At 38.5% G+C, this 22,626-nt stretch overlaps 8 protein-coding genes across 11 annotated transcripts; 4 read left to right on the forward strand and 4 right to left on the reverse strand.

The window, feature by feature from the left end:
• Window positions 1-1,487: 1,487 nt before the first annotated feature.
• LOC104739531 (GDSL esterase/lipase At1g09390) lies at window positions 1,488-4,133 on the forward strand. Its single transcript, XM_010459919.3, has 5 exons — window positions 1,488-2,073; window positions 2,565-2,756; window positions 2,853-3,022; window positions 3,207-3,471; window positions 3,758-4,133. Exons 1-5 carry the CDS (start codon window positions 1,815-1,817, stop codon window positions 3,988-3,990), a joined length of 1,119 nt encoding a protein of 372 aa, XP_010458221.2. The 5' UTR covers window positions 1,488-1,814; the 3' UTR covers window positions 3,991-4,133.
• A 61-nt stretch (window positions 4,134-4,194) lies between these two features.
• LOC104739533 (putative 12-oxophytodienoate reductase-like protein 1) lies at window positions 4,195-7,180 on the reverse strand. 2 transcript variants are annotated; one of them, XM_010459923.3, is made up of 4 exons: window positions 5,840-7,180; window positions 5,469-5,661; window positions 5,206-5,364; window positions 4,195-5,122 (listed from the first exon to the last, which is right to left on the reverse strand). In XM_010459923.3, the coding sequence occupies exons 2-4, from the start codon at window positions 5,602-5,604 to the stop codon at window positions 4,530-4,532; spliced, it is 888 nt and encodes a 295-aa protein (XP_010458225.2). In that variant the 5' UTR covers window positions 5,605-5,661; window positions 5,840-7,180; the 3' UTR covers window positions 4,195-4,529. The 2 variants fall into 2 exon arrangements, with proteins under 2 accessions (XP_010458225.2, XP_010458224.2); XM_010459922.3 differs by having other exon boundaries at window positions 5,469-5,740.
• On the forward strand, window positions 6,325-6,855 carry LOC109128879 (pentatricopeptide repeat-containing protein At1g09410, mitochondrial-like). The gene has a single exon (XM_019236059.2). It carries the CDS (start codon window positions 6,325-6,327, stop codon window positions 6,853-6,855), a length of 531 nt encoding a protein of 176 aa, XP_019091604.2.
• A 41-nt stretch (window positions 7,181-7,221) lies between the features above and the next one.
• On the reverse strand, window positions 7,222-7,664 carry LOC104739534 (protein NIM1-INTERACTING 3). Its single transcript, XM_010459924.3, has one exon. It carries the CDS (start codon window positions 7,662-7,664, stop codon window positions 7,335-7,337), a length of 330 nt encoding a protein of 109 aa, XP_010458226.1. The 3' UTR covers window positions 7,222-7,334.
• On the reverse strand, window positions 7,222-11,030 carry LOC104739535 (inactive glucose-6-phosphate 1-dehydrogenase 4, chloroplastic). The gene is made up of 11 exons (XM_010459925.3): window positions 10,893-11,030; window positions 10,161-10,643; window positions 9,963-10,057; window positions 9,762-9,876; window positions 9,471-9,676; window positions 9,281-9,389; window positions 9,159-9,193; window positions 8,970-9,090; window positions 8,668-8,870; window positions 8,392-8,592; window positions 7,222-8,295 (listed from the first exon to the last, which is right to left on the reverse strand). The coding sequence occupies exons 1-11, from the start codon at window positions 10,992-10,994 to the stop codon at window positions 8,058-8,060; spliced, it is 1,908 nt and encodes a 635-aa protein (XP_010458227.1). The 5' UTR covers window positions 10,995-11,030; the 3' UTR covers window positions 7,222-8,057.
• A 40-nt stretch (window positions 11,031-11,070) lies between these two features.
• Window positions 11,071-14,763, forward strand: LOC104739536 (ATP-citrate synthase alpha chain protein 3). Its single transcript, XM_010459926.3, has 12 exons — window positions 11,071-11,569; window positions 11,879-12,055; window positions 12,144-12,305; window positions 12,404-12,484; window positions 12,734-12,785; window positions 12,904-13,018; window positions 13,110-13,191; window positions 13,285-13,380; window positions 13,704-13,805; window positions 13,898-14,014; window positions 14,097-14,213; window positions 14,409-14,763. The coding sequence occupies exons 1-12, from the start codon at window positions 11,471-11,473 to the stop codon at window positions 14,481-14,483; spliced, it is 1,275 nt and encodes a 424-aa protein (XP_010458228.1). The 5' UTR covers window positions 11,071-11,470; the 3' UTR covers window positions 14,484-14,763.
• Window positions 14,764-14,776: 13 nt separating this feature from the next.
• LOC104739537 (putative receptor-like protein kinase At2g42960) lies at window positions 14,777-17,467 on the reverse strand. Of its 2 annotated transcripts, none has more exons than XM_010459927.3 (8): window positions 17,281-17,467; window positions 16,343-16,937; window positions 16,149-16,253; window positions 15,950-16,072; window positions 15,696-15,866; window positions 15,476-15,605; window positions 15,186-15,398; window positions 14,777-15,100 (listed from the first exon to the last, which is right to left on the reverse strand). In XM_010459927.3, the coding sequence occupies exons 2-8, from the start codon at window positions 16,915-16,917 to the stop codon at window positions 15,014-15,016; spliced, it is 1,404 nt and encodes a 467-aa protein (XP_010458229.1). In that variant the 5' UTR covers window positions 16,918-16,937; window positions 17,281-17,467; the 3' UTR covers window positions 14,777-15,013. The 2 variants fall into 2 exon arrangements, with proteins under 2 accessions (XP_010458229.1, XP_010458230.1); XM_010459928.3 differs by having other exon boundaries at window positions 14,777-15,083; window positions 17,281-17,420.
• On the forward strand, window positions 17,298-22,478 carry LOC104743195 (serine/threonine-protein kinase haspin homolog). Of its 2 annotated transcripts, none has more exons than XM_087484335.1 (15): window positions 17,298-17,528; window positions 18,652-18,775; window positions 18,868-18,948; window positions 19,229-19,316; window positions 19,474-20,033; window positions 20,206-20,329; window positions 20,670-20,779; window positions 20,894-21,002; window positions 21,109-21,201; window positions 21,284-21,345; window positions 21,434-21,564; window positions 21,652-21,722; window positions 21,808-21,860; window positions 21,969-22,035; window positions 22,123-22,478. In XM_087484335.1, the coding sequence occupies exons 1-15, from the start codon at window positions 17,513-17,515 to the stop codon at window positions 22,246-22,248; spliced, it is 1,815 nt and encodes a 604-aa protein (XP_087340461.1). In that variant the 5' UTR covers window positions 17,298-17,512; the 3' UTR covers window positions 22,249-22,478. The 2 variants fall into 2 exon arrangements, with proteins under 2 accessions (XP_087340461.1, XP_087340462.1); XM_087484336.1 differs by lacking the exon at window positions 17,298-17,528 and adding an exon at window positions 18,435-18,543.
• Window positions 22,479-22,626: the final 148 nt, after the last annotated feature.

Below are 22,626 nucleotides of genomic sequence, written 5' to 3' on the forward strand. Positions count from 1 at the left end.
ACTTGTGCTCTCCTTAGGGCATAAGAACACGAAACAATAGATGATATGTATCATTTGATATTTTTGGCAATTTATATAACTTTTCTTCTTGTTGATTACTATGATAATCTGAATTGGCGTTTTGTAAGAAAAAGAAAAACTTATTTCCTCTTTTCAGTCCCTTTATTTGGTTTCCGTTTTTTCATGGGGTTTGGTGGAGCTTGTGAATGAATGGTAGGAGAATGCATGAATGTCTTTCTCAAGCTTCAAGCAACCAATTCTACTTTGATAAAACTCGTTTCTGTAATATTAAATCAAGGATTTGGTTTTTCGCTTGATTATATATATGATCATTATCGAATTAGTATCATCTTAATTAATTTACATTTTATCACTCTTTTAACTACTTTTTTTTGTTGGTAATTATGGTATACTATTTTATGTCCCAAAAAAAGGAAATTAAGCATGAATTATAAAAATATATATATTAATTAAATACCACATATCTTATGTGGTATAAATATAACCATGTACCATCTGGCTCTACACGGCGTGTGCAAATAGTTTTTCTAAATTCAGTATAGAATTTAATTAAATGCAGTACATTTTATCAATATTATTACATGTTTCATTGATTTTTTTTATACACACTTATTTTTAACTAACCAATTTCCAAAAATGATTGAATTTTTTTTTCTTGTGTTGGTGATTTATATAACGTTTTGTAATCTAAAGTAAAATGTGTAATGGAAAATTTCATATACTACAAAACAACATACATTCCCCCCCCCCCCCCCCCCCCCTCCTCTCTTATATGCGTTAGTGTGTCTGTGTGTGTGTGTGTGCGTGTGATCAAATTTATTTGGGCTTAAAGTGCTAAAGGCCTTTCCTTAGGTGTACAGTAACTTCTGTGAGCAAGAATGTCTTTTCTCATGAGTAGAAACAAATAAATATAAACGTAGATGTACCAAAAGCAAAAACAACATATATAACACAACACGTAGAAAAAATTTAATGCTTGTTGAAATTTGAGGAAGTTAGTAATGATTCATATCCTTGCTGGATTTCAGTGGTTTCACACGAAATGCTTTCCAAATTGAAGATGACTAGTTATGATTAGTACAATGCTTCTGCGTCATTTGCATAAGTCAAATAAGCTAGCGTTGGCGTCCAACTGATTTTTCGTGTCTCTTACTTATTTGGTTTCCAAGTTCTAACGTAAAATTTTCGCCGCGTATTTTTAGACTTCTAGTTTTATCTTTTTGTTGTTTCGTACAAAAGTAAATTTCCGTGCAAAATCGATTCATTCTATCGCGTCCACTTCATTTGTGGCCTTGTGTGGGCTAAATTCGAATTAGAAGGAAAAAGATTTCTATGATACAAAAGCCCAATCGTCATGCAGAAGTATATATAAGTATGATGATGTCAAGGAAAAAAAAAAGTATATATACTGTATAAATCTACCAATCACACTAATTTAACCCCCAAAAGAACCGGTTTGGAAAACTACACTGTAGTTTCTCTTTTGTTTTATTCTTTGTTACGTTTTAGCCTAGATCTACATTGGAGCGCACGCATATCCTCTTATTTTTTTCCCAACGGTGGGAAACTAAATTGGGACTCGATCGATCTCGATATGCCTAAGCTTGAGTTATGTGTCTGTCACTATCAACCACCAACCTACAAAGTCTTTGGCTTTATTATTTCAAATTAAATAAAAAGGATCACACTAATAAAAAAGCTTAAAGTAAGAGAAACAAGATCCCACACTACTTAAAAGCTCTCCGTTCACACCACTACTAGTACTATCGATCAGTCTCTTCTTGGTTCTTGCAATGGCTACTCTGGCTCTTCACTCCTACACTTTCTTCCTCTTCATTCTCCTGCCGGTAATCTTTAATCCCCGACATCACTTGGCTGTGGCTGAAGGATGTCAACATCCTCCTGTGATCTTTAACTTCGGAGACTCAAACTCCGACACCGGTGGACTCACCGCCGGACTCGGCTACTACATTGGTCTCCCTAACGGCCGCTCCTTTTTCCGACGATCCACCGGTCGATTATCCGACGGACGACTCGTCATCGATTTCCTCTGTAAGTCAGCTTCCTCTTGACTCTAGTAATTATATTAGACGGTCGAGATTTAGTGGTAGTGGAATCAAGTTGTGACAACCGTCCGATGAAACGGATCTAAATCTTAATCGACGGATGAGAATCGCGTTACGTAATCCCGCAAAACGACACAATTAAATTACTTCGTTGAAACGATGAAAATCTAATCCAAGAAAAAGTGGGTCCCATTTCAGACATGGGAGATGTCACAATCAATAAAGCGGGTCCCACTCTGTTAGATTTCGTTACTAAATAAAAAAAAGAGTCAAACACAAACAAAACAGCGCCGTGCAGTTTAATGAGTTTAGTTTTTTGTCCAAATCGGAATTCACATGTTGATGATTAAATACTGTTACGCATGTGTTAGATTGGAATCAAAATCTCTCGGTGATTTGGTGAAGAAGTTGAAGTGTAACAACTTTAATACTACTAAACGAATGTAATAATTCTATAAATTTGAAATTAATTTGCAGGCGAGAGTTTGAATACAAGTCTGTTGAACCCATATCTAGACTCATTGGTTGGATCAAAGTTCCAAAACGGTGCTAACTTCGCCATCGTTGGATCTTCTACTCTTCCCAGATATGTTCCTTTCGCTCTCAACATTCAGCTCATGCAGTTCCTTCATTTCAAATCCCGAGCACTCGAGCTTGCTTCTACTTCAGGTATATCTCTCTATCTGGTAACTACTAACTCCTTAGAGCAATAAACTTAGTACTTGTACTCTTATACTAAATGACCCTTACATTGTGTTTTTGCAGATCCTTTGAAAGAAATGATGATTAGCGAGAGTGGATTTAGAAACGCGTTGTACATGATCGATATCGGGCAGAATGATATTGCGAATTCATTTTCCAAAGGCCTTTCTTACTCCCGGGTTGTCAAGCTTATTATTCCCAACGTTATATCTGAGATCAAAAGTGCCATAAAGGTCTAAACTTTCTCATTTAGGTCTCTGTTTTCATTATATCCACACTTTTAAAGCAACAGTTTCTTTTAAACTCACACGCCAAAGCTCTTTACAACTAACTAAAATAAAATAAAAACAGTAGAGTAACTTAATTAACATAAAAGCATACACACATTAAGTAGAAGTGTTGAAATTTCTTTTGCAGATATTGTATGATGAAGGAGGGAGGAAATTTTGGGTTCACAATACAGGACCTTTAGGTTGTTTGCCTCAGAAACTTTCAATGGTTCAGAGCAAAGTTTTCGATAAGCACGGTTGTCTTGTGAGTTATAACGCAGCTGCAAAGCTGTTCAACGAAGGATTGGATCATATGTGTGGAGAGCTGAGGACAGAGCTGAGAGAGGCCAACATTGTCTATGTCGACATTTATGCCATCAAGTACGATCTCATCACAAACTCCACCAACTACGGTAAGCTTTCTTACATATTAGTCGGTTTATGACATCATAGAACATTCTTTTATTTGACTTCGTTAAGCATATTTGTGTTTAGCATCAAGCATGTATAAACCTGAACCAAGTGACATTCATTTTTCAATCGGTCGGTTTGTTTATATCCTAAAGCAATATATCCGAAAACTGGATTTATTTAGTTATAACGGAATGATACGTCATACATAGGTGTATATAAAGAATCAAATATTCATGTTGTATCCATGATTATGGTTATCTAAAAAACGCAATTGTGTTTGTGCAGGCTTTGAGAAACCATTAATGGCGTGTTGCGGATATGGAGGGCCTCCTTATAACTACAATGTGAACATAACGTGTGGGAACGGTGGCTCTAAAAGTTGCGAAGAAGGTTCTAGGTTTATAAGCTGGGACGGAATACACTACACCGAGACGGCTAACGCCATTGTATCCATGAAAGTATTATCAATGCAATACTCGACGCCACCAACTCCCTTCCACTTCTTCTGCGGCAGCTGATATTATTCTTGTTATTATGTGCTTGTTCTGTTTCAAGTATGAAACTTTCTTTTTGTTTAGGCTTTTGTTTTTAAGCCTTTGTAATTGGTTGGATTGGTTGAACTCTCAACTCTTATATATCCAAAGTTCTGATTTCATATAAACCAGGTCACATAACAATTGAACTGACAAGAGACAAGAGATTTACTCTGTAGTGTCGAGAAAAGGGTAATCAGTGTAACCCACGACAGGATGGGCAAATTAAATTGCCTCTGTTTTTGGGTTTTCTTATTCTCAAATCAACGATGGAATACATAGGTGGTCACAAGCTCTATTTATAGAGTTGTGTAAAGACTCACGAAACTTGATCCTAAATGAAAAGATAAGGCCAAACGCAATAGAAATTATCCTAGCAAACGAAGAAATCAAAACGATAAAACCAAACACCGACTCTTGCTTGATGGGCACGCAAACACCGGATAAGGCCCATCAAGAACGTAAACCTCGCTACATCACATTGGACATACAGTACTTACATAACAGTTGAACTGACAAGAGATTTACTCTATTGTCTCAAGAAAAGGGTAATCAGTGTAACCCACGACAGGATCAAAACTATAGAAACTTGGTCTGTCATACTTAGTCAGCGGCGCATCGAGCTCGAACCTTCTAGGCAAATCCGGATTAGCCAAGAACAGTCGTCCGTATGCCACAAGATCAGCTCTTCCCTCCGCCACCGCCTTGTTCCCATCTTCTCTCGTATAACCCCCGGCGACAATGAACGTTCCATCAAACGCCTTTCTCATCGGCGTAAGCGATTCCGTGCATTCGAATATCTCACTTGCTGTTTTCATCCTCGGCTCAACCATATGGCAGTAGAGTATCTCGAATCTGTTGAGCGACTTAGCCATGTAAAGCCCTAATCTTTGAGGGTCTGAATCTCCGGATTCCATGTAATTAGCGAACGGTGAGAGTCTGATTCCAACGCGATCAGGTCCTATCTCGTTCGACACCGCTTCGATTACTTCTAAAGCGAATCTGCATCGATTCTCTAGAGATCCTCCGTAATCATCGACTCGATCGTTAACAGAGTCTTTCATGAACTGGTCAATCAAGTACCCGTGAGCTCCATGGATCTCAACTCCATCGAAACCTGGAAGAAAACAAAAAAAGTTGGAACCTTTCTTCTTGGGTTTGATTCAATCCAATTTCAAAGTTTGGATTTTTTTTTTTTACCAGCTTCGATTGCGTTTCTTGCAGCGAGACGAAACTCATTAACAATGGTGGGGATTTCATCAGTTGTTAGCCTTCTCGGAGGTGTATACTCACTCGATGGATCGTTGGCGAATGGCTTATCCGTAGAAGAGACCGGAGCTTCTCGATTTGGCTGACAATCTACAAATATTCACACAATGATCAAACTCATTATGAGATTCATAATAAGATTAGCAACTCCAAATCCTAAAAAAGATGTTTTTATTTTTTTTATTTTTATAAACCTCGATGAGAAACACGACCAGCGTGCCAGAGCTGGCAGAAGAAGACGCCGCCGTGAGAATGAACGGCGTCAACGATGGGCTTCCATGCTTCTATTTGTTCTTTTCTCCATATCCCTGGCATGTTTTGATACGCCATTGCAGTTTCAGAAACTCCGGTGGCTTCGCTGATGAGAAGACCTCCCGGAGTTGTTCTCTGAGAGTAATACAAGGCGACGTGAGGGTGTTGAACGTTACCATATGATCTCAATCTCCCCATCGGAGCCATAACTATTCTGGAATATTTATTACGTATTTAGATATTTAAGAGTTTTCATTAAGACAATCTATTATGTATTTTAGCAGCACAAAAATTGAATGAGATATGAGAGAACCTGTGTGTAAGGTTGAAGTTTCTCATTGAGAATTGGGTGAGTAGAGGAATTGTCTGTTTAGTTGCCTTCTCCATCGGTTTATCTTTCAAGAACTCCAGATTTTGTGTTGAGTTTTTCAGAGATTGTTTTGGAGATTTATTACCAGCTACGTGAAACGGAGGAAGTTTTAAGAGACACGAAGAGTCAAAGACGATACACTCGAGTCTCCCCTTTATCATTCATTTGTTTACGAAATGTTTAAGCAACTACGATGTGATTGTGTGGTATCTTTGTTTCGTTACGTCGATATCATACCAGTTGGCTAAATATCGTATTCTATCTTTACTTGTCAACCAAGATTTAGGCTGACTTTTCCAACATTGATCAGCGTTCTTTCGGTCTGCGCCAGCTTATCAAAGCCTCCACCATGGTAAACACAGGTCCACGCTCAGTTGGTTAGATGTCAGTTTGATGCTGATGTGTACGTTGCGTCTGTTTTGATGACCATGTACATTAAATGCGGCGAGCTTGTGAAGTCGAAGCTAATCTTTGACATGTTTCCTTCCAAGGACATTATCATGTGGAATTCAATCTTATCTGGTTATGCCTCACACGGTCTAGGAGAGGAAGCTGTTAAAGTTTTTTATGAGATGCCTTTGTCTGGTAGTACTGAGCCTAACGAAGTTACCTTTGTTGCAACTCTCGCCGCATGCAGCTACGCTGGGATGGTTGAGGAAGGGTTTAATATATTTGAATCTATGGAATCAGTTTTTGGGGTTAAGCCCATAACCGCGCATTATGCTTGCATGGTAGATATGCTTGGGCGTGCAGGACGGTTTGATGAGGCTATGGAAATAATTGATAGTATGACTGTTGTACCAGATGCTGCAGTTTGGGGTTCTCTATTAGGAGCATGTAGAACTCACTCGCAGCTGGATTTAGCAGAATTTTTTGCAATGAAACTCATAGAGATTGAACCTGAGAATTCTGGGACTTATATCTTGCTGTCCAACATTTATGCTGTTATGCATCTCTAGGTAGGTGGGCAAATGGTGCGGAACTGAGAAAAGTTATGAAGACAAAGATGGTAAGAAAATCACCAGGTTGTAGCTGGACTGAAGTCGAGAATAAGGTGCACACGTTCACTCGCAAGGGTATGTGTAGCCATCCCGAGCAGGAATCGATTATGAAGATATTGGATGGGTTATTGAGAGAAGCTGGCTAAAATTCTGATTGCAGCTATGCATTGCATAATGTAGACGAGGAAGAGAAAGTTGCTAGCCTGAGATATCATAGTGAGAGACTCGCGGTGGCTTATTGTCTCTTAAAACTACCTGAAGGAGTACCCATCCGAGTTATGAAAAACCTTAGAGTTTGTAGGGATTGCCACACAGCGATCAAAATAATCTCTAAGCCAAACTAGAATCCAATGGCAAATTTGTTTTTAGTACATAATAGTTATTTAGCATTCTTTGTTGCTTGTACAGAAACTGAAGAGATCTCTGTCTCTTGTGTACTACAGAGAAAGATTCAAGTCTAAACAAACGTCAGTCTCTGATCCGTCTTGCTTTTCCTTAGAGCCGTATTCGTTGGATGCTGAAGAGCTCGTATCAACTGCTTTTTCTTTGTTGTTGGCCTCTGCTCCATTCATGAAAACGAAATCCTCAGGCTGAAACGAAGGGAATCTACAAACCCTCGCTCTTTCTTCTTCCTGTCTCGTCTTCTCAATGGAGCTGATCACGTATTTCCGCATTTCTTTTGCGTTTTTAAGAAATGTGTACAGCTTTTCCATCTTTTCTTCTTCGTCTTCCTTCTCCATTTTCACTTTCTTCCGGTCTCTATCCATTGAACCACTCTCTCTTCCTTTTCCTGTTTAGCTACACCACTTACACTTTCTATATCATCAACACATGATATAGATCTTGAAGAATTTCTGCAGGAATTGGTGGAGAAGATATAATTATTGCCTCTAGTGGGAAGACCAACAACAGAACCTTATCTAAAAGTCTCTCATACTTTCTTCTTTTCTTTGGGTGGCTTTGGAGATTTTTCAACACTAATATGGACCCCACCATGATGGACATTCAAATATCAACATGTCATACATGTGTACAGTCTACAGAGAATGGTTCAGCTTCAAGCTAAACTAACTACTTCACAAATAACCATACTGCACAATCTGGATTGCTTCAGAATCATTCTCATTTGTTTTGTAAAGCTCTGTTAGTCGATGTGCATATCAGTCATCTGCCCATGGGACGCCATGCTTGGCCCAGAGATAGTATGCTCCAACTGGTCCTCGTCCACCGAATTCATATAACTCCGGAGCTGTGTGGTGCTTGTCTATTTCTTCTAGGACCGGACTCAGAATGTCCCATGCTGCTGCAACCTCATCGCTTCTCATGAACAGATGATTGTCTCCATCAATTACATCATGAATCAGGTGTTCGTATGAGTCTGGTACTTCGGTTTTATACCTACAGGTTTGACCCAACAACGCAAATAACTATAAGGAAGCAAAAGTTGGATTTTCAAAAATTTGTAGAAACACAGATGAGAAAAGCAAAACTTGCCTATCTTTATAGAGCAGGTTAAGTTCAGAAGCGTCTAGCTGAAGACCTAAACCAGGAACCTTGTTGTTAATTTTCACCAGGATGGCCTCATCAGGTTCGTCACGCAGAATAAGCTCATTTGTCCCCAAATCTATGTTTATTCCAATATTTTCTCGGTAAAGGTTTCCGGGAACATGCCGGAATTGCACACGAATCTCCACTCTTTGAATATTAAGGCACACCAATCAATTGTAATGACAGTTTGATATTTCCATGAGTCAGAATAGTTATTCTTACCTGTGTTTAATGAGGCCTGTGCCAACTCTTACCAAGAAAGGTACACCATCCCAACGTGCATTATCAATATACAAGGCTGCAGCGCAATATGTAGGGTCTGCACCGTTCAAGCTCACACCGTTCTTGTCTTGAGAGCGAGATTTATACTGACCAAGGATGACATCACGCGGGTCTAGTTTGCGAATTGATCTCAAAACCTTCACCTGAAGAAGCAGGTTTGTCACAAGGTCACTTGACAGTACATGTGTACACAACTTATATATATCATAAGACAATTTTGTTTTTTGCTAGTGTAGGTTGACCTTTTCATTCCGGATATCTTCACCATCGAGACTTATCGGAGGTTCCATGGTAAGTAATGCGATTGTCTGAAGTATATGACTGTGCACTATGTCCCGTATGATTCCATATCCATCAGAATACCTTAAAAAATGTAGTAGGAAATTAGGTACTGATGCCATCTCTTTGTTTATAGAGCTATTGTGCCTTACTTTTCTGTTTGGGCAATTGATTCTGATACAATAACCTGGAAACATCATTTATAGACAGAGTGAACAAACCAGAATGTGGAGGAGGAAAGTCCAGGCACGATACATAAATATAAACAGTCTACCTGTATATTGCGTATGTAGGTTCTGTTCCATAGTGGTTCAAAAACTAGATTTGAAAACCTTAACACTGTCAGATTTTCAATGAGGTTCCTTCCTAACATGTGATCTATTCTGCAACGGGCACATAAACTGTGAATAAAGATGAACTGGGAGAGCTGTGCATGTGCAGAAAGCAACTAGATTAAAAAAGACCTGTAGATTTGCTTCTCTTCAAAATTAGAGAGAAGTGACTTTGTCAACTGATGAGACGACTGTGAGGTAAACCCAAAAGGTTTCTCAACTATTATACGAGTCCAGCCTCGTGGCGCTTGAGCTTTTTCTGCAATGGTACATGCCACATCCATGAGAGCTTCTTGAGGTACTGAGAGATAAAATATCCTATTCGCTTTTGATTCTCCCTGAAGAAGGAACGCTATTATTGTATTAGTGTTTATCCTTCTTTTCTGTTCCATATATTGTAAGCACAGAAAGAAAGAGGACTACCTCAATCTGTTTCATTCTCTCGGCAAGTCGGCACATCCCATCCTTGTTATTATGACCTCCATTGATATAGTATGTTCTACTAAGAAATGCATCCATCTTTTCCCCGCAATTTTCCCTGAACATTTAGCATCATCCTTAGTTAGCATACTGATAAAATCACATTTACCAAGTTAAATGTAGGAACAAGAAATATATACATACTGATGATCAACACGGCAAGTCAGAGTTGACGCGATGATGGATCTAAGGTCTTTATCTGCAAGATTTTTTCTTGAAAACCCAAATATGCCAACATCCTGTGACAATGAAGTCCAACAAAGAAGAGAAACCAAAAAAATAAATAAAAAACTACCCAATAGCTTTCACTGATCATTTTGTTCATGAGCAGCAAACCTATACCTCAGGAAGGTAGCCGCTATAATACAATGCAAACAGTGCAGGAAAAATCTTCCTTCTTGCTAGTTCACCAGTAGCTCCAACAACAGCAATGCAAAGCGAGGCACCTCTTTGGACATCTGAAAGACCGTCGGAGAATTGTGTTAGCACAGGTGGTAAGTCTCCAACTTTGTGAGAACCATCACTCAAATCAGCTCCTATAGCTCCAGTTTCATCAGTAAAACTTGGATCACTTTGAACCTCAGCAAGTTGTAAAGAAGGATCTTCAGGGGATGTATTTGAGTCTTTCCCAAGTTCATCGCTGAGCTCTGAGCGTGTTTTAAGCTCGTTTACAGGCCGGTGTTTCCTGTGGCTGTCTTGTCTAACATTCAGGCTTTTAAGTATCCATAGCTTCTTCAATCCACAAAATCTCCGGCAGAGATTTGAGCCTCCTCCGTTGAGAACAAGGTTTTCGTTTCTGGAGAAACTATAGTCTCTTGACGAAACCTACTCACACACACACACACAAAGAATTCAAATTTCAACATCTGGAGCCAAAAAAGCAAGTTCCTTTAGAATCAATTCCTACTAAACTTAAATTCAGTTGGCATATAGCAAAATTTGAGATCTCTGGTGAGGAGATTGCAGAAATTTTAGCATAAAACAAAGAAAGTAACTATCTTTATTTCTCAAAAAAAATGATCTTTTCGATAAACGAAAGCATGCAAGAAAAGTCCAGCGAATAAATGTGCTTACCGGAAAATTAGAAAAAGAGGCGGCGAGATGGCAAGAGCAGGCGGAGGGGGAAGGAGCCGTAGCTGATTGAGAGAAGGGAAGCAAGCAACTGGAGAGAGCCATGAGGATAGTTCCTCAGGGATTATAGCTAAAAACACTGTTAAAACTTTAAGAAGCTGCTTTAAGTGGAAGACGAGGTGCACAACTTTAGCTTCTCTAGTTTTGGGTACAGCTGATTGACGCCTTCGGTTGTTCCGAACCGAACCGAACCGATTGGCTATTGAGGAAAGGTGGGGGAATTACAGGTGGTTTAGGCGGGGGTGGGTGGGTTTGACATTGATTGACAGCTCAACGTCAACGTCTCTTCTGGTTCTGAGTCTGCGTCACCGTTGCGTTGCTGAGATCATCACATCTTCTATTCTTCTTCTTCGATCTTATCGTCTCGAAAGTTCTCACCTTTTTTTTTCTTTTTCGGCGGAGAAAGAACGACTTTTTATTTATTTAAGGAACGATCACTGCTTTTTTAAGCTTACTATCTCTGTTTCAGATTCTGCTGGGTTTCTTGTTTTTGTTTCTTTGGATTTGGATTGTCTAATTCGATGGCGAGGAAGAAGATAAGAGAGTATGACTCTAAGAGACTTCTCAAGGAACACTTGAAGCGTCTCGCTAACATTGACCTGCAGATTCGCTCTGCTCAGGTCACTTTTCTTACGAATTCTAGTTTTCTGTTGTTCTCATTGATCTGCTTTGAATTGTCAAAAACTGTTGCATATTCAGTTACGCTAAATTCTAAGAATTATTCAATTGTACCTCATTGTGATTGAGACTTATGTGGACTTAAGAGCTAATGAAAGTGAGAATCTTGGAAAATATGGTTTCGTCTCTCTTCTACGGATGATCTGAGGATATGTCATACCTCGTTTAAACCAACGAGAACATTGAATTATAATCTGATTCGTTTTCTCTAATACAGATGGGTGATTTGTTTACTGTTGTGTACTTTTCAGGTGACAGAATCTACGGATTTCACTGAGTTGACCAACCAGGAGTCATGGCTATCGTCTACAAAGCTAGTTGTGAAGCCTGATATGCTATTTGGGAAACGCGGGAAAAGTGGCTTGGTATCTCTCAAGCTGGATCTTGCTGAAGTTGCTGACTTTGTCAAAGCCCGCCTCGGTACTGAGGTGACTCATCCTAGCTGCCCGAGCTATAGAACAGCGGGTTAAATTTGTTATATCATTGTTTGATGTTTGTTTTTTGTATGTGTCGCAGGTTGAGATGGAGGGATGTAGAGCCCCTATCACTACATTCATTGTGGAGCCCTTTGTGCCTCATGATCAAGAATACTACCTTTCTATTGTATCGGATAGGCTTGGCTGCACTATAAGCTTCTCTGAATGTGGCGGCATTGAGATAGAAGAGAACTGGGACAAAGTAATTACCTTTTGGCTCTTTTCTTGTTTCTCTGCATTCTCTTTCTTGGCTCAGTTTTGTTGTTTTCTCCCCATAATTCGGCTTTCTGGTACCAACAGGTGAAAACTATATTTCTTCCTGCGGAAAAGTCAATGACACTAGAAGTATGTGCTCCATTGATAGCAACACTTCCTCTTGAGGTAAGTATTTGTCCGCTGTGAGCAAGCCAGTGACACCATGCAACAATTTGTCTGAAGGGAAATTTAGATATCTAGTTTCACTGTGCATATATTCTCTGCTTTTTTTTTTGTATTCCTATGCATACTCAAAGATATTTTAAGCTGAATTTATGGCTACTCAGTACTGCAGTCTATGTCGAAGAGATTATTAAGTTAGGTTCTTTCAACTTATGCTTAGCCTGCTCTCATAAATGTGTCTATGCATTTCAGGTTCGAGCTAAAATCGGCAATTTCATAATGGGTGCGTTTGCTGTATTTCAAGGTATGGATATGATTAGGCCACTTGTTGACTTTCAAGCGTTTGTGCACATACCAAGAGCTTTGATACGAGATCTCTTGAGGACATTGTCTTATTATATATATTTGTGTTTTTCTTGAAGATTTGGATTTCAGTTTTATGGAGATGAATCCTTTTACACTAGTCGAGGGAGAACCATTCCCTTTGGATATGAGGGGAGAATTGGACGACACTGCTGCCTTCAAAAACTTCAACAAGTATGTATAACATTTCTAAGTTCCCCGTTGAGAGATCCGCAATCAATTTTTCTGTGGAAACTCATTGGATTGATAAGTTCTATCAACTCAGGTGGGGAGACATTAAATTTCCTCTGCCATTTGGAAGGGTCCTCAGTCCAACGGAGAACTTCATTAATGGTTTAGATGAGAAGGTTTGAGCGCCTGGCTTTTCTTTAAAAACCGCTTTGGTGACACAAAAGGAAAGTAATTTAACTGATCATGCATGTGTGTGTTACTTATTGCAGACAAGTGCTTCTTTGAAGTTCACTGTTTTGAATCCTAAAGGCCGCATCTGGACAATGGTAGCTGGAGGCGGTGCTAGCGTCATATATGCTGATACAGTGAGTTGAAACCCCTGAGCTTAAATATACATTGATCTTATTTAAGTGGAGAGTTGCAGTTACAAAACTTAAAAGGCCTGCTCCTTGAAATGAGCTAATTGTCACGGAATCAACTCAAATATCAGATTATAGACAGTTTATAGTCATTATGAGTAGAACCATTAACTTAGTGTGTTAGTCAGTGGCTCTCTATGATTTTATCATTTAAGCAACCTCATATCCACACCATTTTAAATGACTGGAAAAAGAAAGTGTTATTATGAGGACTGCGAAGAATTTCTCACATTAGTTTGTTTGTATTTTCCTTATCGACGTTGGAAAAGGTTGGGGATTTAGGTTATGCATCAGAACTTGGGAACTACGCAGAGTATAGTGGAGCACCTAAGGAAGACGAGGTGTTACAGTACGCAAGAGTTGTCATTGATGTGAGTCATGGCAAAGAACTTAGCTTTTGCCATTCACTGTTTTTCTCTATACAAATTTAGAGACTCACGGACAATATGTTGGGGGTTTTCAGTGTGCTACTGCTGATCCTGACGGGCGTAAACGAGCTCTTCTTATTGGAGGCGGCATTGCAAACTTCACAGATGTAGCTGCTACTTTCAACGGTATCATCCGAGCCTTAAGAGAAAAGGTACTTTTCTAACAACCTTTAGCGAATGAACAAAACAGTTGCTACTGTATTTTTAGCAGTTTGTTTTGTTTGCCATGTGCAGGAAACGAGGTTGAAATCATCTAGAATGCACATTTACGTAAGGAGAGGTGGACCAAATTACCAGACTGGTTTGGCTAGAATGCGAGCTTTGGGAGAGGAACTAGGTGTTCCTCTAGAGGTAACCAAACTACTTATGGGAAATAAACAGCTGTGAATAAAGACTGTGCTAAGCATAGTAAATGATGAAGACTCACTCTGTTGAGAAAATTCTAAGAACAGAAATCCCGGAAATCACCCTTTTTCACCTCTCGGTTAACGCTAAACATTTGTTTTTAGCTCGAATACTGAACTTCATAAGGATTGATGATTGCAGGTATATGGACCAGAAGCAACAATGACGGGAATATGCAAACGAGCTATTGACTGCATCATGTTGCCTGATGCATAATCCACCTTCAGTTTCAAAAGCCGAACAGAAACTCTGGAGGCTGGAGCTAGACATTGAAGGAGTAAGTGTGTTGTTTCCTGTTCTTCATGTCTCTTTCCACATAAGAAAATGAGAAGACTGTTTAAAACTTTCTTTCCCCGTCTAGATGTGAATTTGTAAACTGTATTACTGTGTTGCAACTCGCAAGTGTAATTGTAATTAAACGGTCAAAATCCTTATTTGAATTGTACAATAAGACTTCAAAAGGTAATGGTACTTTGTTTTTTTTGTGTGTGGTAAACTGACACTCGCGCTATACACACCAATCTATTATACAAATCCAGTTCCATATACAAACATGTCTATGTATACCATATATATCACATTATATTCCTCTCTATCATCTGTCAATTCAAATGCAAAAACCGGAAGAAATGAAAGAAAAAAGATTCCCAAGAACAAGAAAATGCAGAAGAATCAACAACTTTCAAAGAACAGAGAAGACTCTGCTCCAGAGCAAATATCTCTGTTTTGTAATGGTAATCTGATTATTACACTCTCTTGCTCTGTGATCTTGAAACCGGCGTGCTTCTATCGGTATCCGAGTTTTCCTCTGGCGTCCTGCGCATTCTTCGCTCCTGTAAGTTGAATTCTTGCTTAAGTTGTTACAACTCTGCATACTTTTCTGTTTCATACAGAAAAAGTTATATAGCAAACACTAACCTCTCTTGGTATGGGATATTCCTCAGACTCGAGCATACGCACAACTTGGCTCATTTTAGGTCTCTTTTCAGAATCAGGATCAATGCATCTAAGTGCTGTAAGAAGAACACGTTTCAGTGCTCGCGTCGCTGGCCTAACCGCTATGTTTGGATCAATTACTTCTTCCAATCTCTTACTTCCCACCATCATCTTCAACCACTCCACTAGATTCACCTGCAAAAGAATGTTAAATGAGTCTCAAAACTCATCACATTAATCAAATCATCACATTCTCTCCATACTCTATCTACCTCATTTGCAGGACGCGCATAATCCACAGGATCTCTTCCGGTTATTGCTTCTAAGACCAAAACACCAAAGCTGTACACATCACTCTTCTCGTTCAAAAGTCCAGTATTAGCATACTCAGGAGCAACATACCTGCAATACGCAGAACAAAAACATGGCTCAGCAATAAGTTTTTCGCTTTTTGTTTTTCGGAAAACAAAAAGTTGCTTAATATATTATTACCCAAATGTTCCCATCACTCGAGTAGTCACATGGCTTTTCCCATCTCCAAGCAACTTGGCAAGGCCAAAATCAGAAATCTTGGCATTGAATCTATCATCGATCAGTATATTGCTCGACTTGATGTCTCTATGCACTACTTTTGGCTCGATTGCCTCGTGTAGATACGCAAGACTGCACAAGGAAAACAACCATTACTTTTAGCACAACAAAAATGTGAAAAACTGAAAACAATGTTAAAGGTGTTGCTTAATTACGCCTTGGATGTGCCGATGAGAACTTTCATTCTAGCCTCCCAAGTTAGATAACCGTGGTGTTGCATTGCTCCATGAAGCCATTCTTCGAGGTTCCCATTGTTCATATACTCATAAACCAATATCCTAATAGCAATAAACTCACAAAGGTTAGTTTCTCTTTTCTCTCTATGTAAGATAAAGTATCAATTTATCTTTATACCTGTGTGTGCCTTCAATGCAGTATCCTAGAAGACGTACCAAGTGCTTGTGACGCACATGACCAATAGCATCAACCTCTACTCTAAACTCTTTCTCAGCTTGTCCCCTACAAAAACCACCAACAATTAAAAACTCAAGAAAAATCAACAAACTATAAGAGAGAGAGAGAGACCTTTCTCTAAGAGCATAACTCACAAGTGGTTCAGGATCTTTTTCACGGCGACATGAGTCCCATTGACCAACTCTCCTCTGTATACAATTCCATATCCTCCTTCACCAATCACATTTTCTTTTGAGAATCTGTTTGTTGCTATTTCAAGATCTCTGAGAGTAAACCAATGACCCCATCCAAGGTGTGACTCAGGTAAACCAGAAAGAGGTGATGGTGATGGTGTTCCCATCTCATACAATGATGAAGAAGACCGGTTTGCAACACATAGCGAACCTTCTTTTCCTGAACCAGACCGGCTACTACACAAACCATTCTCTCTCTTCTTCTCCATATCCAAATTAAGCAAGAATTTGTCAGATTCATTGTTGTGTATGTCATGATGATCAAACTTACTACTCGTTGAACTTGAGACATGCTCGATTCTGACTTCCTTGATCTCTTTAGATACCGCAGGTGTTTGCATGATGGGAAGAGTTAAGGTTTTGGATCTTCTTGATTTCTTTTTCCAAATGAGACAAAATGAAAGAACAGCGAGTATGGCTACGATGAACAGCGCAATGGCAATAAAGATTGCTTGCCAGATCTTAAGTCCAGACATTGTGTTCCTTCCTTCCTAATCTGCTTTTTGATTCAGAATCATCAAACAAAGAGAGTAAGACTTGATTAAGTCAGACCAAGAGAAAGAAATTAAATATTCTGAAAGGAACTACATGAACAATGCTGTGTGATTGATGATGATGATGAAGAGACTCCAAGTTGTTTTGGTGGTGGTCCCAAATTATACAAGAAGGACCACTAAGTAAGTACATAATGATCAAATAAAGCAAGAAGATAACAAAATGCAGCAATCATTAACATCTTCATGATCCATTTAAAAGATATATATGACAAGCAAGGATGATAGAAGTACCGCACAAAGAATAAAGACAGAACAAGTAGATGACAATTTAATGATTATTACCTCTACGAATGAAGCTTGACAAGAGAAGCTCTTCAAAGAAAAAGAAAAAAAGACTACGTTTTAGATGAAACAGAGGAAACAGAGTTTTTTCAAAAAGAATGTTGAACTTTTTTTTGTTTGTGAAGAAGAAGAAGAAAACAATACTTAAAATTTGAAACAAATAGAAAAGGAGAAAACTTGAAAACTTAGGCAGTGAAATCTGGTGGAAGGGAATAAGGAGAAGGAAGAAGAAATGGAGTTGTCAAGTGGTAGGTGATGAAATTTTTCACTCTTGATTTCTTCGATTTTTTTCTTCCCTATTAATTGTTCTTTATAACTAAAGGTGGTGGTGACACAGATAGAAAGAGAGAGAGCTTGCATTGCAAATTACATTTTCATTACATCTCACATGAAAAAACATCCTTTTAATTACATTTCCGAGAAGAAGGATGATGTTTTAACTACCTCCTAAAGTAACTGTCTCATCTTTTAGCAAATAAACATATATACGTAGCAGAAATCCACACAATCACATCGACAATGAAATCATAATTTACTAGCAGAGCATCAAATTGGATCCAAATATCAAATTTCCAAAAATTCTTTTAGTTTTTTTTTTTTGTTTATATACATTATATACCAGGGGCGGAGGCAGCTTAGAGTCATAAGGGTCAATTGACCCCGGTGAATTTATAAAATGAGGTGAAATTTTAGGAAAAAAATCAAATTGACCCTGATAAAATAGTACAATTGACCCCTATAAAAAATTTAATAACACAATTGACCCTTTTAAAAAAATTTTGACTCTGATAAACTCATTTCCTAGCTCCGCGCCACTGTTATATACACGTTAATATCCAAAGATAGTGAGAAGTTATACATAGCCAGCTTTCTAGAATAGCTTTTTTGACATGAGAAGTAATTAAGAAACAAAGGTTGCTTAATCTTTTGGTCATTCGTCGTTCGTTCGTTCGTATCCATGAAAAAGAAAGTCCAACAAATTGAAAGCCTTCCTTCATATCCAACAACATTCCCATATATTAATCAATTTGGTTCGGTTAGAAAACCCGGTTTAGAAAAAACATATTAAGTATTGGGTTTTGAAATTAGATTCTGAGCCCAACGTAGATTTTGGATTTTAAAACTTTAGGCCCATGAATTTCTCCCGCCTTCCCGGTCCACAACTTTTATTCAAATCATCTCTACCTCTCTCTCTCTCTCTAGAGGTGACTGTTGCAGTACACTGAAATTGCGATTCCTCTAACCCTAAAATGGGAGAGAGAGGTGAACCAAATTGAGTTCCGATGTTTAATTCCTTCTTGGGTTTGCTTTAAATTTTCGATTTTTTCTTCTTTTGTGTAATCTAATTGAGAAGATGTATTAACGTTGCAGTTGATCTTTGGTCTGAGGTCATCAAATCCGAGGAAGAAGAAGGCGGAGATGTACCCAAGATTGAAGCTGTATATCAGAGAAGGAAGAAGCCTGAGAATAAGTCCTCCTCCGAAGCTGTTAATTTGTAATTTTTTTTCTGCTTCTGCCCTGAATCTTAAAAAAGTGGTTTTATTTTGGCTTTGTTGTATGTATCTGATGTGTAAATTTCATAAACAGAGGCTGGTTGGTGAAAGGTACTCGTACTAGTTCCATCAATGGACTTAAGAGAGATAGCTGGGCTCGTTCCCTTTCCACCAGGTCTGCATTCTCAGCTTAAACCTAATTTTGTCTGGGCATTTTTTTTTTTAATGCTTGTTGCTGCTACAAGATCTTATTTTTCAGTGTTCTTGTTTTGTGTGTTCGTGTCCTTCTCCAATTATTTTTCTTAACTTATGAGTTATTACTTACTGCACACCTTCTGTTTGATGAAATGTCAAGGAAACGCCACCAATTTACTTTTTTTAATAGATTGATGATGCAAGGCCTTGATAACTGTAAACGAAGTGGTTTATATTTTACTTTTGGGTGTTTGTGACAGAGGGAGGGAGAGTATTGCGGTGCGCGCTTATGCTAACAATCAGCCTCAGAAGAAGCCAGCCAGGAGAAAGAAACCCCCTATTCCAAAGGTAAGTCGTGGTTGTAGTCTATCTTGTTCAGTGACGACTTATGCGGTGTTTTTGTATTAAGACTAGTGTGTTCCCAAAAAACAAAACTTTTTTTCGTGTCTCTGGATTCTCATTGTTGTCGCCATTCTTCAGACTCTAAATTTTTCAAACTCTTTAGGGAAAAGTTGAAAAAGCTCCAGACTTCCAGAAAGAGAAGGAATACTTTCGTGATATTGATGCTTTTGAGCTTCTGGAAGAGAGTCCTTCTCCCAATAAACCTAGTACATGGACCATGGGTGAACAAGTGGTTCCTGAGATGCCACATCTATCCACAAGATTAGAAAAATGGCTCATCTCAAAGAAGTTTAACCATGCTTGTGGTCCTTCGAGCACACTCTCTAAGATATTTGAAAACTCTGCCACACCCCAGGAGGAATCAATATGTGATAATGAATCCTCTGATTCATGTGCACTAAAAACCCCAGAAAAGTCTTCTGCTAGCAACACTTCAGTTTTCCGGCTCATTCCTAGCTGTGATGACATCCCAGCTGCTGAAGATGTGCCTGTTAGAAAAATCAAGATGGAAGCAATTGACCTTGAAGATGAGCTGAAGCAACTGTCTTTGACATCTGATCCCATCTCCACTCATCTAGATTTTGATAAGTCATTTCTTGATCTATTGTCGGCATGTGGACAGATGCAACCATCAAACTTCATGGAAGCACTCTCTAAATTCTGGTATGGACCTAGGAGATGAACTTTATGTTCTAGTCTTGGGTGTTTGTCTAGTGCTTTTGGTCTGTTATCTTAGGAATGTTGTGCATTTTGTTGACACTTCGGTACGCCCTGGTTAGAAATGTGATGTAGTGTTCTTATTTCATTAAGTTTAACTATGACTCAAATATTGCAGTGAACCAGATAGCATTGTCAAGATTGGTGAAGGTACGTATGGGGAGGCTTTTCGGACTGGTTCTAGTGTCTGTAAAATAGTTCCAATTGATGGAGACTTCAGGGTCAATGGGGAAGTACAGAAGGTACTTTTCTTAACTCGCTTCTATGTTTCTCCATGATGGTTTGAGACTACAACTTCTAGTTGGTAAAACCGTAAATTGATCCTTTTAACATGAAAGAAAATATTGGAGAAGGCCAGCAAGGGCAAGTTTAGGTTAAATTTTATTTAGAGAAGAACACAGTGTTTATGATTTAAGTAAGCTTATCATTTCTTAAAAAAAGTATCGATGCTTAAGGAAAGGCATGCATATCCTCACACCATATATGTTTTTTGGACGAATTATGATTAATGTTATGCAAATACTTACAGCATATCAATGAAATATGATAAATAATATCTCAGTATATGTTCATTTGTTGCAGAGAGCTGACGAACTACATGAGGAAGTGATACTCTCATGGACTCTTAATCAACTAAGAGAATTTGAGACTGAAGCTCAGAATTCGTGCCCAGCGTTCATAAAAACTCAAGAGTAAGTCTTCTCAGGAACAATAATAAGCTGGAGATGTTTGTCGGTTCTGTGTAAACTTTTACCAAACTTATGTGCATCATCTTTCACAAACCTTTTCTCATGATTTTGTTGCAGTATAAAAGTATGTCAAGGTCCCTATGACCCTATACTGATAAAAGCATGGGAAGAATGGGATGATTTACATGGCTCTGAGAATGATCACCCAGATTTCCCGGAAAAACAAGTAAGATTTTTTTTCACTCCATAAGATTTCAAAAATGTCTGTTTATGTAGGACGCTGTATAATCTGTAGAAGCAATATTCATTTTCTGTGTGGTGTTTGCTTCCAGTGTTATGTCATGTTTGTTCTGGAACATGGTGGCAAAGACCTTGAAAGCTTTGTTCTTTTGAACTTTGATGAAGCACGGAGCTTATTGGTTCAGGTAAGTTATAGCCTCCATTTGCTGTAACAGAAACTGCGCAAATAATATTTTTTCAGTTAATTGCATGTGATTCACATATAAGGTCACGGCTGGCCTGGCTGTTGCTGAAGCTGCTTTTGAGTTCGAGCACAGGGACCTGCATTGGTAAGTTTAGTGTTTGATTTGGTAGTTTGCTACTTACTAGTGTTAGTTTTCTCTCGCTTGAACTTCTTGTTTTATTTTCTCATTTCAGGGGAAACATTCTTCTTAGTCGGAATAACTCGTGTACGCTGCCTTTTATTCTCGAGGGGAAACAAATTTCTATCAAAACTTTTGGAGTACAGATATCCATAATTGACTTTACTCTTTCAAGAATCAATACAGGTGATGGTTCGCAATACTGCGATATAATGTAAACCATGAGGTCTGATCTAATACTTAACTACCAATTCATGGTACTAATGTGCACAGGTGAAAAGATACTCTTTCTGGACCTTACTTCTGATCCATACCTTTTCAAAGGACCAAAAGGAGATAAACAAGTAACGAAACTTAATTAAGCCTCAGTTATTCCAGGAGCTATGAAGATCAAATATATATTTAAGCTTTCATAATGTCATCATGCAGGCAGAAACTTACAGAAAAATGAAGGCAGTCACTGAAGATTACTGGGAAGGAAGGTAAGTTCCTATTAGTTTATAAACCGTAAATTTGGAGATCTCTGCGCCTAAATGATTTGCTAATTTTTATAATCACCATGTTTTGTTTCGTCTTCTATCTAACAACAGTTTCGCTCGAACAAATGTTCTGTGGCTAATTTATCTCGTGGATATCTTACTTACCAAGAAGTCATTTGTAAGTTTGCAGGATACATATCTGATTATTAGTTACCACAACTTAGAAAAGCCTGTTGATACTCCTTTCGTTGTGTGACGGTTTTAGGAACGGTCTTCAAAGAACGAAAGAGAACTACGGTCACTGAAGAAGCGGATGGAGAAGTATGAATCAGCTAAAGAGGCTGTTTCAGACCCTTTCTTCTCAGATATGTTGATGGGCCAAACATCATGAAGAATATAGTAAACCCCATAAGTGATTATCCTGAAGCTCCCTCTCTCTTTCATGTGTATATTGTTTGCCTAGCCACTTAAATCAACAGTATTAGCTCTTGCTTCATGGTATGATCTATATACCAATCTTGATCTCTTCAAATGTATGCAAGAACTGATATGGTAATTATTTTTTGTATGTGACAATAGTTTAATGGTAGCTTTTGCCTATGCATGCATATACTTTTGAAACCATGAATTCTTTTTAGAAGAAAGTATCAAGATCTACCAATTCCACATGGGTTGTCCCTACTTGCATATGAATAGATCTTCTTATCTCGAGAACAAAAGTTGTTACATTTTATTCTTGTAGTGAGGGAAGAACAATATTCAAACCGCG

This window comes from Camelina sativa, chromosome 14 (assembly GCF_030686135.1).
Source record: "Camelina sativa cultivar CO46 ecotype springtype chromosome 14, ASM3068613v1".
NCBI lineage: Eukaryota > Viridiplantae > Streptophyta > Magnoliopsida > Brassicales > Brassicaceae > Camelina > Camelina sativa.

Excerpts from the sequence above, each read along its gene's own strand:
- LOC104739534 (XM_010459924.3), bottom strand. The coding sequence starts at position 7,664 with ATGGATAGAGACCGGAAGAAAGTGAAAATGGAGAAGGAAGACGAAGAA.
- LOC104739537 (XM_010459927.3), bottom strand. The coding sequence starts at position 16,917 with ATGTCTGGACTTAAGATCTGGCAAGCAATCTTTATTGCCATTGCGCTG. Across the intron at positions 15,867-15,949 it reads CTCATCGGCACATCCAAGGC|TCTTGCGTATCTACACGAGG; the intron begins GTAATTAAGCAA and ends TTCCTTGTGCAG. Across the intron at positions 15,101-15,185 it reads AATATCCCATACCAAGAGAG|GAGCGAAGAATGCGCAGGAC; the intron begins GTTAGTGTTTGC and ends TTCAACTTACAG.
- LOC104739535 (XM_010459925.3), bottom strand. The coding sequence starts at position 10,994 with ATGGCTCTCTCCAGTTGCTTGCTTCCCTTCTCTCAATCAGCTACGGCT. Across the intron at positions 10,644-10,892 it reads CCTCTTTTTCTAATTTTCCG|GTTTCGTCAAGAGACTATAG; the intron begins GTAAGCACATTT and ends GTGTGTGAGTAG. Across the intron at positions 8,871-8,969 it reads AAGATATCCGGAATGAAAAG|GTGAAGGTTTTGAGATCAAT; the intron begins GTCAACCTACAC and ends CTGCTTCTTCAG.
- LOC109128879 (XM_019236059.2), top strand. The coding sequence starts at position 6,325 with ATGTACATTAAATGCGGCGAGCTTGTGAAGTCGAAGCTAATCTTTGAC.
- LOC104739536 (XM_010459926.3), top strand. The coding sequence starts at position 11,471 with ATGGCGAGGAAGAAGATAAGAGAGTATGACTCTAAGAGACTTCTCAAG. Across the intron at positions 12,306-12,403 it reads TAGAAGAGAACTGGGACAAA|GTGAAAACTATATTTCTTCC; the intron begins GTAATTACCTTT and ends TGGTACCAACAG. Across the intron at positions 12,485-12,733 it reads TAGCAACACTTCCTCTTGAG|GTTCGAGCTAAAATCGGCAA; the intron begins GTAAGTATTTGT and ends TATGCATTTCAG.
- LOC104739531 (XM_010459919.3), top strand. The coding sequence starts at position 1,815 with ATGGCTACTCTGGCTCTTCACTCCTACACTTTCTTCCTCTTCATTCTC. Across the intron at positions 2,757-2,852 it reads CGAGCTTGCTTCTACTTCAG|ATCCTTTGAAAGAAATGATG; the intron begins GTATATCTCTCT and ends GTGTTTTTGCAG. Across the intron at positions 3,472-3,757 it reads CACAAACTCCACCAACTACG|GCTTTGAGAAACCATTAATG; the intron begins GTAAGCTTTCTT and ends GTGTTTGTGCAG.
- LOC104743195 (XM_087484335.1), top strand. Across the intron at positions 21,003-21,108 it reads CAGATTTCCCGGAAAAACAA|TGTTATGTCATGTTTGTTCT; the intron begins GTAAGATTTTTT and ends GTTTGCTTCCAG. Across the intron at positions 21,861-21,968 it reads GAAGATTACTGGGAAGGAAG|TTTCGCTCGAACAAATGTTC; the intron begins GTAAGTTCCTAT and ends ATCTAACAACAG.
- LOC104739533 (XM_010459922.3), bottom strand. The coding sequence starts at position 6,057 with ATGATAAAGGGGAGACTCGAGTGTATCGTCTTTGACTCTTCGTGTCTC. Across the intron at positions 5,741-5,839 it reads AACTTCAACCTTACACACAG|AATAGTTATGGCTCCGATGG; the intron begins GTTCTCTCATAT and ends TAAATATTCCAG. Across the intron at positions 5,123-5,205 it reads AAGAAACGCAATCGAAGCTG|GTTTCGATGGAGTTGAGATC; the intron begins GTAAAAAAAAAA and ends GTTTTCTTCCAG.